This window comes from Takifugu rubripes, chromosome 19 (genome assembly GCF_901000725.2).
Source record: "Takifugu rubripes chromosome 19, fTakRub1.2, whole genome shotgun sequence".
Classification (NCBI taxonomy): domain Eukaryota; kingdom Metazoa; phylum Chordata; class Actinopteri; order Tetraodontiformes; family Tetraodontidae; genus Takifugu; species Takifugu rubripes.
In genome coordinates this window covers 7,563,306-7,577,030 of record NC_042303.1, presented here as the reverse complement: position 1 = coordinate 7,577,030, position 13,725 = coordinate 7,563,306, and the positions used below count along the sequence as shown (strand labels likewise).

At 46.1% G+C, this 13,725-nt stretch overlaps 1 protein-coding gene across 2 annotated transcripts; it reads right to left on the bottom strand.

Moving 5' to 3' along the window:
• Positions 1-468: 468 nt before the first annotated feature.
• On the bottom strand, positions 469-10,956 carry c1ql4b (complement component 1, q subcomponent-like 4b). 2 transcript variants are annotated; one of them, XM_029827172.1, is made up of 3 exons: positions 10,560-10,956; positions 9,043-10,301; positions 469-1,504 (listed from the first exon to the last, which is right to left on the bottom strand). In XM_029827172.1, exons 2-3 carry the CDS (start codon positions 9,580-9,582, stop codon positions 1,325-1,327), a joined length of 720 nt encoding a protein of 239 aa, XP_029683032.1. In that variant the 5' UTR covers positions 9,583-10,301; positions 10,560-10,956; the 3' UTR covers positions 469-1,324. The 2 variants fall into 2 exon arrangements, with proteins under 2 accessions (XP_029683032.1, XP_003973210.1); XM_003973161.3 differs by having other exon boundaries at positions 9,043-10,141.
• Between the last annotated feature and the right edge of the window lie 2,769 nt (positions 10,957-13,725).

Below are 13,725 nucleotides of genomic sequence, written 5' to 3'. Positions count from 1 at the left end.
CTCCCATACCCGCCCATAGATGCATACTCAACCTGACTTTTCCCATAATTTTCTAAAGGAAACCACCTCCACTACAGATGAGGTATAGCAGTATATCAGTTTGGAAAGGTTTTTATAGTTAATCCTATATAAAATGTTCCTATGCAGCTATGCTAGCTCTCCATCTATTGCGAAAGCTGTTATAATCGCTAATTCAGGATATGCTGAATATGTGAGGATCTATTTTTGTCCTAGCCATGCTCGGCCCCTCGTCCTTATCATGAGTGCTCCATTCTTTCTTGTGGTATGGTCTTAGTTCCATAACACAGCAGGGTAGTGCACGTGCTTACATTCAGCCAGACATACTTGAAGGTAAATGCATATTAAAAATGGTAATGAGGAGAAAGCTACAGTTAGATGGGCTCAGCGTGTTCGTTTTCACTTCAGTAGAATTCCCTCACTATACGTAGACATCTGTATAAACAACTGGTCACCTCTGGAAAACTATTCTAAGACTAGGCCTCTTCATCCCACACACACTTAGACGTCTAGGACCTAGACGTAGAGGTACCTACACTCTAGGTACAGACAAACCTGCAGTAAACTTCTTTTCTTTGTAGATGCGGTACGTTTGCGGGAGCTAAATAAGTATATTTTCCACCAACTTTGGTGAAATCTCGAACAGGGCGAGCGTGGCCTTCATTAACGCAACTTCATGTGGCCGATTTAAGCTTCGGCTCAGGGAAAATTTCGCTGTTAATCCTCGATATCGATGTTGCGCAGGTGTGAAGGTACTGTTCCCGACGACTCCGAGAGCCTCTGGTCTTAACAGGAGTCTGGGGGTGTGTGACTGAAACGTAAAGAAACACCGACACCTTCAACCCAAACACGCACCGTAAATAATAATAAGGTCTTCGTCACTGTTAGCTGTGATCAATATAGTCATGACTTTTCTGGTTTGGAAATCCAAATCAGGGCAGACACACGTGCAGAGTTACCAGCTGCGTTCAGAGATCCGTGGACCAAGTGCAGACCGGAGACTGAAACCAACACACTTCAGTTCACGTGCTTGTGTCTGTGTGTGTGTGTGTCCATGTGAAACAAATGTTAATTATGCCTTTTACCCATGCTTACACTTACTGCACATGTCACGCAATAATGAGCACCCACACACACACGCACGCACACATTGTAAATAACGGCGACGGGTAAATATTTACAACATTCATTTATAGACACATTCTCTTCAAATGTTACTCTTTGTTACTTGTTAGGCGACGACATATATGAGGTGTTAGCGGACCGTGTTTTTGCTCGGTTACAGAACGCGACCGTGAGCGTGAAATCAGTCCGGGTAGATGAGGAAGCCAGAGAAGGTGCTGTATTTGTTGGTGTTCCCGCCATGAACTTTGCCCCCGTCCAGCTGGACGCACACCTCGTCCCCTACGTCCAGGTGGAGGATGACGCTGTTGGACGCGTAGTCGTAATTCTGATCAGCGTCTTGAGCAATGGCGCTGGCGCGTACCTGAGAAAGAGGGAAGAGAACAAAGTTGGGGGGAAAGTCCAGCTCGAACGTTAGCACCTACCAAGCTAGCAAAAAACCAATAACCATTTGAACCATCTCACTGCAGCATCTTGCACCCCCCGCCCCCCCCCCCTCACACACACACCAAAGGTAACCTTTGCCAATTTATTGCCCCTTTTCCATTTCTGATCTTGTTACCGGCGCTGATGCCTTCCTGTCCACTGGTTAGATTGATGAGATGTGCAGTGATCTTTGGCCTCCAGCCTCCATCTGAGAGCGCATCATTTCTGAACCGCCATCTATTGTTCCGCGCGCACCCGACCCACCTGTTGTGGAGGAGAGCGACGCGCGGCTCTGTCGGGTCATTACGGCCACCGCAGTAGACGTGCACGGGACAACTCACACACCCGTTCTTAGTAACAGCAGGACCCATTGAAAGGTATTTATTAGGCCTGGGAAAGACACACACACATCACGTGTGTTGCTTTATCTCTAAAACAGATGGTGTCCAGATATCAAAGTAAATAATCCGATCCCTGAGGACGAGCTTCTGTGGAGTGTGCAAACGACTACAAGTCAGTCAGATGTGCCGTTCTGCGCGCAAACGTCCCATCGAGCGGACCGAGCGGTTGCCGGTACACATGCATGAATATAGCTTTAATCAATTATTCACGCCAATTAATTATCCCAGATTAACACGCTCATTCTGACAGCTGCAATTAATTCATGTTTTTTCTCCAGGTGCCTTAACCGGGTTAAGTGTTGCACAAATGTTTGCTGATTATCAACAGAATACGAGAACGGGATCTCTGAGAGGGTGTTGTACGAGAGTGAGGAGTTCCTGTGGTCTTTAGTGTAGTCTGAAGGACAGAGGACACGAAGATGGACATCAGGACGCAGCCAGCCAGCCAGTAACGCTGGGATTTTGTCCACGCCTTAAGTTGCAAGTTTATTTTGCACTGACTAAGCAAATCCGCTCATAATAAATTTAATTATAATTGGGTGAGTAAACAGCCATTCATGCAGACAATCCATTTCACAGGAGAATTAAGGACGGCAACGCGTCCATATTAATGAATGCAAATATGATATCCTCGCTTCATCCTCGTCTCGGGCCGTGAGCCTGGGTCTGACTCCAGCACACGCTCCATCATCTTCAGACATTAGGCTTCGCTGATCCATCAGACGAGCCCTTCCATCTATTGGGCCAAGTATATTTATCCCTGCGAGGATCGCGTTTTCATCCCTTCCCGCCGACAGAAATGAATCGATCCCTCCCTTTTGTTTTAATTCCGCCCACATCACTCCATTAATTGCCGTCGCTCCCACCACACCTCGCGCTCCTGCCGCCATCCCTCTCCCAGTTGCTACCCGGTGCCTCCTGCTCATCCCAGACCTGTCTATCCATCTTCTGGCGCGTCCCTCTCCGATGAGATGCAGGTCACGCACGCCTTTTCCCTGCGCAGTGTTGGCGGGAGCGGTGACTAAGTGCGTCCCTGTCCGGCCTAAATCGGATTGATTAACGGCGTGCCGCTGTGGCAGGTCTCCTGAGGACCCTCGCCCCCCCCCCCCACCAGCTCTCCCACATGATGCCCTCCTCCCCGGTTGTGTCAGGCCAGGCTAAACGCAGCTGCAGGCTGCGGTAATTGGTGGTCGGACAGCCCCGGCAGCTGCCCGCTTAATAGGTCCGGCTCCTCAATCCCTCCACCATCACAATAAACACAGTATCGGCTACAGTGGTCAAACGGGCTTGTGAGGTGGAGGAGGTCTCTCTCTCTCAAACACACATACATAGTTTCTCAGTGTTCCTACTTGTTTTTTGTTATTTAAATACCATTTGGCTGCCTCGCTCTCAGGGGACGGAACAGCTCCCCCAAGGAGACCTAATAGCTTTTCATAAAACATAACGGTAAAGAGATTTTGACATCTTGTACACCTAACATCTGTCTCCACGGCTGAATGGCAGCAATCCCCTGACAGCATTTTCAGCCGGGGCTGACAGGCTGCCGGGACGTGCTGCAGATTCACATTAAAACACGAGCTGCCGGACGGATTCCTATTTATTTCCTATTAAATGTGACATAAGGTTATTACAAAGAGGGTCCCGCTAAGGTCGCAGCAGTGATATTCACACCACGGCCTTTTAAATATAACCATCAGCTAATTATATTTACAGCTAAAAGGACAAAATATTATTTATGGCTTTTTATGGTCGACTCTCTCAGGCTCCTCGGACCTCAGCAGTCCAGATACTGACATTTATGCTATTATGGTAATGATTAATTCATGCTCACGTCCTGCTCCTGTATATACTTTAACCCAGTGGGCAAGTTATGTAGTTTATAGATCAGATGTGCACATATTTTTAAAGGGTTGAAGTTTTCAAATATTAGCATAGTGAAATATGGGTTAATCGTGACGGAGTAATCCAGAAAATCTGATTTTAAAACAAAATTGTTCTATTTTTGTACGGCTAAAGTCATGGAAAATAATTTATATAATTATAAAATTCAGGTATTTGTCAAGTAAATTCAGTTTAAAGGTCAGTCTATGCTTTATATTTTAAGTGATTCATGTATAATCCCACAAATTAAAAGGAAGTTGCTATTGCCAGTTAGGATTTTCCATTAAAATCACGTTTAGTCGCAGCAGATCAGCTAAAATCTACAGAAGTCTATCTTCTAAATCTAATCAATGAAAATTGGAATGAAGGAATCCTATCTGGTATGAATTTCAATATAATTTCTCTCTGGGAAGCTTCCAGCCGCGGCTGAATGTGAGGATCAGGCTGTCAGCAACAATCACGGTTCAACATTCTTTTCTTGCAGTGGGCAGGAGACACTGAAGGGGGGGAAGGGGGGGGGGGATACAAGAGGGAAAGCACAAATCAGGATTATTGTCAACAGCGACGGAGATGGATGGTGACAGGGGAGTGAATTTCTGTCTGTTTGTGCAACACTGGTCAGACTTGATCCTCTGCTTTTGGGGAGAAGGGAGTCCCGCAGGACAGTAGAGATTAGACTGCCTCCACTTTTGATTAGAGAGGGGGCAACGTGAGCTGGGGAGGGGAGGTTGGTGTGTGTGTGGGTGTGTAAAGGGGGGGGGGGGGGGGGGGAGAACTAATTAACTACACTAAATGCACTGTAAAAATTAGACACCTAAAAAACAAATTGCAACACGACGGTTTTGGAGAAACAACGGACGGCGACGCGCACGTTTAAGCCGAAGCTGAAAGAGGCTTTGAGTGATGGAACAGCCCGATCTTGGCTTGTTTCAGAGGAGACGAGGGGGAGGGTATAAATGAGCCGAGCCGAGCTGTCCGTGAATTGTCTCCTTTTATTCCCCTTTGTTAGAAAAAAGAAGACAAAAAAAACCCCAACTTTCGCGTCGTATCGCAGCGGCGCCTTGATCCTCTGATAATAAAACTGACGGCATCCATTCGGGGTGATGTACGGACCTCTCGGAGCGGAGCGGCCGAGACGGCATCTCTTAAACTCACCTCAGGGACCTCTGAGGGCCAAATGGGAGAGGGGAAATGGGAGATTGAAACAGCCCGTTTTGTGCCCCCCCCCGTCTTCCACGACTTCTGCACTGGAGCACTAATTAGTGGACCACTTAACATATTAATATTTCGCACTAATTCTGATCCAGGTTGTCAAGTTCGTGATTAAAAACCTTGTGACAGACCTTTAAGGGTGACGGGAATGTCCTAATTGGATATAAAAAGCCTGTTTTAGATCTTCGTTGACATATCTTTATATAAAAAAAAACAAAAGAAGGGATGCACACACACGCAGCTTTTCTGTTCCTCCCCTTAATTGTTCTAAACCTTTTGTTAAATGTGAAAATGGGCATCTGGGGTGTTTATTAGCCGAGCCGCTATCAAACACCGCCGAGACGCTGCTGTTTATGCAGGGGACGGCATCCTGAGGGGGAATAATGTTGGTATAATGGGAAGGCAGAAGAAAAACACAACAAAGGCATGACAAAACCCGGCGATGACCAGCTGAGTCATGTCTGTTGACAGAGTATAATGGCCTGAGCCATTATAACAGGAACGTATCGCCGCGTAATGGCCGTGTACACGAAAGGGCGCACGGATGCGTGTTCTCGCAGAAAAAGACAAAACGGGCAGCCGGTGTGGTGTATAAGAGGATTCTTTCCTTTCATTTTACTAGAAATCTGTCTAAAAGGGTAAACTTTTGTCCGTTGTCAGAAAATGCTCCCATTATGTTCCCAGTTTTCCATTATTCACCCCCACGCCTTCGCTGAGCTATTATAAGGGGGGGGAAACAGGAAAGTGTAACCAATCTAATACCACATGGGGTCCATCTTGACTGTTAGACATATTTTATTTTATAGTTTCCAGCCCTTGGTCACAATGTCGCACCCACTAACTGGAGGAAAGCTGCTTCCTTCTCTACTAATTGTCTCACAACTTCTTTAATTTCTAGAGAGGATTACCACTGTCTAATTAGTTCCTGGATCATGCATTCAGCCAAAGGCTCATTCAGAAAAAAACAACCGAGTCATCTGTTGTGAGTTGAAATATTGCCTTGAATCTCCCGTCGACATTATTTTCATTGATAGATCACTTGATTTGTTATTCAACCTGACTTTGTTAAGTTGTTGAACGCCCATTGTCCTGTTTCTGGATGTGCAGTGGGCTTCTGCCCCAGTCGGATGTCAACTGTGGTGTTAATGAGGTTCCAGCAGCAGGGCACTGATGTCATCACCCATCACACGAGTGCACACGTGCCTGTTGCCCGACTGACCAACCTGGTTAGTCCCACATTGGCCGAGCTATAAATATTCATACTCCCACACCATTCTCATCACTGTAAAGGGCAGAGTCCACATTGGTGGTGAATTATATATCATTGAAAAGGTCATCTACCTCAGCACCAATCTTTTGATAAGTTATTGAACACGAGGAGTCAAGAGGAAATTCCTGGAAATTGAGTCATACAGCTCTGCAAATTTGTATATCAGCGACAGCCTGGTTCAGGATTCTGAACCACTTACGAGTAGCTGCCTGTACAAACAGGAATGCTCTGTCAGGAAAAGTGAATGCAAAGTTATAAACCATCTCCTATACTGCCACGAACCTTCTCCACTAGTAGTGCAGATGGCGATGATGAGACCAGTGAAGGTCAATAAGTCTGCAGACTGGTTCAGGCCCATCTCACAATGATTCTGTCCTCTGTAGGTTGGCAGAGGGTATTACCAGGCATTAGCTCCTCCCATCACATCCTACCTCTCCTCACCTCCACCTTTATCTCTCTGTCAAAGTATTGGATGGTTCTGCTGGAGGTTTCTTCCTGTTAAAGCTCAGCTTTTCTTTGGTGAATTCACATTAACCTGCTTGCTTGAGGGCCAGATTCTTACCATAAAAAGGTGATATAAATCAAACTGAACTGATCTGGCCCACCTATCCTAACCCCAGGTAAATCTATGGACAGCTGGGGGGAGGGGGAATCACCATCATCTCAGGTCAGAAAACACTGCACAAATATTACAAGTTGGAGAAGATTTTTACGGCATAGACTGACACCAGCTGTTCTCTCCTGTCAATTACCAAAAAAGTAAATAAAGTCTAATTTTTATGTACAACAATACATTTAATTGCATATTTCCAGTATCATATAGTGGAACACTGTTCCAACATAACACAAGCAACACAAATCTCAACTCATGACCGATGCCTAATCTATTTTTCAACCAGTGTTTCCAACTTTCTTTAACGTTTTTAACATCCTGGGGGTTTTTCACCTCCATTCGCAGAGCACATGTCTGTTAACTGGGCAAGAAAAACCATTGACACTGTGAGGGCAAGATGAGCACTGAATTGAGATAAATTATTTATTGATGGGAAAGATAATTAATGGGAAAAGAGTCAACATGTTGTGTGTGTGCGTGAGGGGAAGAGAGTGAAAGAGGGGGCACAGGTGGAGGGGAGAATCTCATCTAAAAGCTATGAAAGATTTAACAGCAGGAGAAGCAGAGAATGACAATGTCTGTAAAGGCATGCAACAAACCAGATCCTCGATTATGTCTGTCATTTAACTGTCTGTCCTCTGCAGTTTATGTACTTTTTCATTAAATCAATAAAATGGGAACACGCTGTTTTAATGGAGTTGCCTGGCATCAAAGCAACAATACGAGGTCTGTAAATGGGAAGTCTGTCAAAGAGTAGTATGTTCTTCACCTGATATTTTTGAGAGTACGAATTCTGGACGGGTAATAGAAGCTATTAAAAATATTATTTTCCATAAACATAAAGTCGTTATCGTCACACCCTGTCAGTCTCTCCCTTAGGAACAACATCGCAGGGTCATTTTAAGACATTCCTCAAATTTGGTGCTCTTAAGGTTAAAGGTCAAGGTAAATTTAAATGACAAATACTGTCAAAAATGACTTACTGGATGTCTTATAAAAATGTAATAAAACATGTCTCCACAATGTGAAACTGGAAAATATCAGGAGAAACTCCTGCCTCCCCCTACAGGTCATTTGAATAAATCCACAAACACTTCCAATCTGCTCCAAAGCTATTTAAAAATGCACTTCTATACTGACAATTAGGAGGAATTTTGTTCTCTGAGCCTGGTCTAAATAGTTCCTGGAAAAAAACTCTTTTTCTTGCATGACGTCAAAGTAGGAAAAGGAAGTGTAGAGTCATGTAAGAGGGACATCAGGGACACTGGCAATGCTCTGTAACTGGTCCAGTGACACCAGATAAACACCAAAACCTTATGCCTGGTTGGATGTCTTTAAACTATTTAAAACACCCTATCTTGAGGCTTGGGTTCATCTTTTGCCTCTTGAATCTGAATGTCCTCCATGAGTCTAAAACCTAACCTTAGCCCCAGTGATGGATAAAGCATAACCACCAAGAAGGGGGTAAGTAAGGGGGTAAGTTCCAGTTCCTTCCAGCACATCCTAGAGCCGAGCCACATGTGGTGGTCATAGTGGGATAGCACTCTAAAAGATGAACACCTGACCAGCTGACTAACATACTGCTGCCAGATCAGCATGTAAAGATAACCTAATGTCATACTTTCAATCGCCATGATTTCCCTTCTCTCTTACACGGAACATCAGGATAAGGCCTCCTCACCATGATGAGGGCTCAGTACTTCAAGCTTGTCACAGATCGCCAGATGGACTCATAGAAAGCTGTTTTCTGGGATTTTGTTTCTCCAAGACACACTTACTTGTTTGGCAATTTGAGTTTAAGCCAGGGTTCCTCTGAGAACAGTAACCAGCTGTTATATTTGGCTTTTTTCCATGGAGACCTGGAGAATTGTTATCCTCTTGATCACTTAGCTTTCACTGCCTTACCCCTTCCCTTTGTTTGCATTTTCTATGATCAATTACAATTTTCTCTTCGTCTATGAAATAGGTTCCCTAAGGCCTTCTAAGCAGACATGACAGTGACCAATAACCATGGTTGGGTCAGGGTGTGGTGTACCTTCTACTGTTGTTGTTGGCTCAGGACAAAGTCTATCTTAAGTCTATCTTGCTGACATACTCACCTGTCCGTTCTTCTTCAGGTCAGCCCACATGCTCGTTCCATCCCCTCCTCTCATCAGGACATGGTAGGTGAAGTAGTAGATGCCAGGCAGAGGGCAGGTGAACTTGCCAGTACTTGGCTCATAGTAGTTCCCTACATTGGTCACCACGTCATCAAACTTTAGTATTTCACTCCCTTCATGTTGCTTCCGGAGGCCTGCATAGAAGGCGATTTTGGGGATGTAAAGCGATGAGCCGTAGCCGCCGGGTCCAGGCCCGGGTGGACCAGGTGGGCCAGGCTTACCCGGCTCTCCGGGGGGGCCTTTGGGGCCGGGGGGTCCAGGAAGTCCAGGGTTTCCTCTGAACCCCTGTTTGCCTCTGCGGTTTGGGAAGTCTGGAGGCTGAGGGGGGATGGAGGTCAGCTCTCCTTGAGGGGGGGTAAAAGTGTCACACTCCATTTCGCAACTCTCAAGCATCTCGCAGGGCATGTCCCGTCTTCCAGATACCGCCCCTTTGGTGGTGTGGACCAATAGGGGAATGGTCACTAGCAAGATCAGAACCATGGCCACGCCGACTCCAGCCCCAATGACACGTTTTTTACGGCTGAGCCGGGAGGCGGCCAGCGTGAGGAAGTCCTCCTCCCCTTTGGCTGGAATGGTTGTACCTGCCAGGCTGAATGCTTGATAGGAAGTAAATAAGGGGTCGAAAATGAAAGTGTAAAACTTGTGTGTTTGGAGAAATAAAGGAACTATTCAGAAGGGGTGATACGTTTAGGAGAGGTGAAAGTCAAAAGCCTGGAGGAGATGAGCTTTCATTTTTCTTTCTTTTCTTTATACTTTATTTTTGTGCTTCCTATTCCGAGGGCTTTCAGCGTGCCTAAAGATATCACACATCTATGCAGAGGGAAAAACTGTCACAGGATTTTAGTGTAGTTGGTCAAACTTGCATCATTGTCACACTCTCAGACTTTGAGAAATTAACGAATTTTAGATCCAGTTGTGTGGGTTGGAAAGGCTTCAGCGAAAAGCTGTCAGTTGTTTGGGGAGCTGTCAGGTGGGGTCCATAGTTTTCCCACTGGAGTTCATCTCACCCACCACATGCACGGAAGAGCATTTTATTTGTCTGTCCAGAAATGAGCGGATAAGGAGAAGGAGAAGGGTAAATTAAGGCTTTAAAGAAAATAGGTTGTTTCAGCGGTCCAGGTTAGATCTGTTTGGCAGCATTAGTGGAGATTTGTTAGAAATCGCGAAAAGGTTAATTTTGATGGCAGGCCTCTTGCAGTCTGAAGACGAAACACAATAGACAATAATAACTCAATTAACATTAGAACGTGATGAAACTAAATGTAAATAAAGCCTACAGGCTATACTTGTAAAGGAGAATATTTTACAAAGCATTTTATTTTTTTTATTTTTAGCATATGCCTGTAACTAAAGACAGAATAGTTAGTCGCTGGGTTATAAATAAAAATTTGTGCCAAGTTTTTAAAGCAAATCAGCAGAGGAAACCTTGAAATCTTGAAATAAAGGCGTAACTTTACCTTTTCCTTCGGGTTGGCGATTCCCACAAGCAAATTCTTCTCCAAGACTGCAGTTAATCCCAAGACTTTCACCGTGACGACAGGCAAAGTTGCGTCTGGCTCAAATATAAACTTTAAACAGCGTCTGTCCACGACCGCTTCGCGCACCGTGCAGGCTGCAGGCAGCGGCGCCGCCACACACGCTCCGAGCTCGAACGCGCGCAGCAACGCGAAAAGTGGTGACAGTAATCTAACTTGCGTCGCGCTTCCTCCGACAAAATGTCATGTTCTAACGAGCTACTGGGGCCGGCTGTGGAATCCCACCTGCGCAGCGGCTTCATCTGCGGCGCAACAGTTCACTCACTTGTTGTGTTTTGTGTCCTGCTCCGCTTTTCCGCCGCATCTGCCGCCTACTACCGCTCCCCCGCCCTCCCCTGCACACACACACACACACACACACCGCGTGTGACCTTTTCATAAATCAAATGACTACAACAGTTTAATAGTTAAATCACAGCTTGTCAGCGCCCTTTCAAATATGGGAGATTTATATCAAATTAGACCCACAACAAAACGCGATCGTGTGATTAATGCTAAAGTGTCCGAGAAACGCTAATAATAGCTCTAATTGCTTTTGTGCGGGTCTTGGATCATGCAGGCTGCTCAGATGTCTTTGCTCATTATCCTTTATTTCTTTTTTTAGAGCTGTGTTTGCCAGTGTGGAGACGAGCCATGTGGGTTCCACAGATGTGAGACCGACGCACATCAGGGGAGAAAGGTGAGGAGAGGAGGAGTGTTAGTCTTTGGATTGGTTGTTGTCACTCTCTGAATCTGTAGCTTTCAGACCTCATTAGAGACAAGAGATGTATTATTGTTGACACCTCACCCCCCTGCTGGCTTAGGTTGTCCAACGTGTCCCATCCGGCCTCTGCTATTTGTGAGTTTTGTTGTGGCTGTGGAGTCCAATACGTGGTCCGCACGGTCTGCCACAAACAGAACAGGTGAAGCCACGGACCGGGGGTGTAGCTGTGGTGCTCCCGCCTTTACCTGGTCTGCCAATCACCTCAGTCCTCCTCCGGCTTGTGCACTCCTTGTGTGCAGAGCCTCCGTCAGGTGGAGCGTTGGACGTCTGTGTCCTCCAGCTGGGTGGGGTTCGGGCTGCACCTTTTTCATCAGGATCTTAAGTTGCTCTTTAAATCGCCTTTTCTGGCCTCCTGCTGAGCAGGGACCCAGGTTTAATTGGCCGTGCAGGGCTTTGGCATCCTGCTGACATGGCCGAACCAGTGCCGATGGTTCTGGGCAACTGTGGCCTCCATACTGACGCAGTTGGTCTTGTGGACTATTTCAGTATAGCCACTCGGCCCCATTGTGGGCTGAAGACATCTGAGGTGGAAGGCCTCAAGAATCCTCAGGTGACAGGTGTTGTTAAGAGTCTTTATTCTGGAGGACCCTTCATCTCAGTCACCTGAATCCCCCCTTCAGTGCTGCAGTCGTTGAAGGGAAAGCTGCCAAGGTCTTTGAGGGACTGCAAGGAGCTTGTCAGAGATTGTGAAGTTTGGTGGGAAGCCCACTGGCGCAGTACTTGTCTTTGCTACATTTAGACCCAACCTACCACACATGTAGCAGCTGTGAGGGTAGCTGCAAAGTAACACACACTCACAGCAGGAGGTCACACACATATATGCACACACACACGCACGCACACACACCTTCACCTTGTCTTTTTCTGCTTGTTCTTTCCTGTCTTTACAACGTAATTATAGCATAATGAATTCTTAACTATCATTGCTTCTGTCAAGGAAGTTATGTGACAACCAGTGTCCGTCCGTCCGTCCGTCTGTCTGTCTGTCTGTCTGTCCGTCCGTCCGTCCGTCCGTCTGCCTGTCTGTCCGTCTGTCTGTCTGTCTGCCTGCCTGCCTGTCTGTCTGTCTGCCTGCCTGCCTGCCTGCCTGTCTGTCTGTCTGTCTGTTAGCAATATAACTCAAAAAGTTGTGAAGGGATTTTAGTGAAATTATCAGGAAATGTTGATAATAGGTCAAGGAAGAGCTGGTAATGTGCGGGATTCCGGAGGAACTTTGATGTTTCATCTGCCAAAGGCCAAAGCAAAAGGGCTTTAATCAAAAAGCAACCTACAATGTTACGTAACTCCGGAATTCAACGGCATATATAGAGACGCTATACTATGGGCTCAAGTCACAATATGAAATGAGCCGCTGGTTTTAGGTTGAATAGCGTCCATTAAAGGAAGACAACTCAGATCTCTCTCTCCAAGGGCCATGATTCTCTTTTCAGAATCACAGTCTCTAATCTTCCACCTGGATCAGCCACCCTTTCACGGAGGCTCACTCTCAAGCAGCAGACAAACTCAGCAGACAAATTATTACAAATAAATAAAGTATTCGTTTTGGGTGTAATTCGCAATATGCGGGGAAATAAAACGGCTTGTTAATAACTTGATTAGGGCCGACACCTCCAAGTCCTTGGAAGTCTTATCTAATGTGTTGCTCCCCTTGGGCATCAGGTTGTCCAAGAAGGTGCCTTTGTGATTGTTCCCCATCTCCTGTTTGTGCTCTTTTCCCTGGAGAGCTACCAGGCAACCCGCTCTGTACCTGCACTCATAGCTCTCAGCATAACACCATGGAACAGAGCGGGCATTTAGCTCCAGTTGTATCATCAGTCGGCCTCAACAGTAGCATCGAGGACACTGGGCTGAATTGAAGCCCCCGGTGTCCCACCAGCTCACACACAAACGAGCTCTGTTGTCATCTGCCAGACACTCTCTCGTCTTGACTTTGTTTTAACTGTAAAACAGCGACAGGTGTGACACACACACACGCGCACGCACACTTACACACGCGCAGAAATCCGATGTGTTAAATTGAGCATGCGCCTGTGTAATTCAATTGCTGCTAATGCTAATGCTTGTCGTGAAAGAATCTTTCTGTTTGTGGAGACGGATCTGGAGTCGTCCTCGGCCCGCCCAGCATCAGGAAAGACAGCGCCGCGGCCGTGGCCAAGAGGTGTAATAGTCCCAATCCTTGACTTCCTGTATGTCATGCGCATATGTCACTCCCTCCCCCATTTCTTCTTTTCTGTAAATCGTTTTTTTTATCAAAGTAATGCTGGTTTAGGCGTTGATTTGCAACAATAAACAGGCGAGTAACCATTTCGACAGGCCCCAGCACTC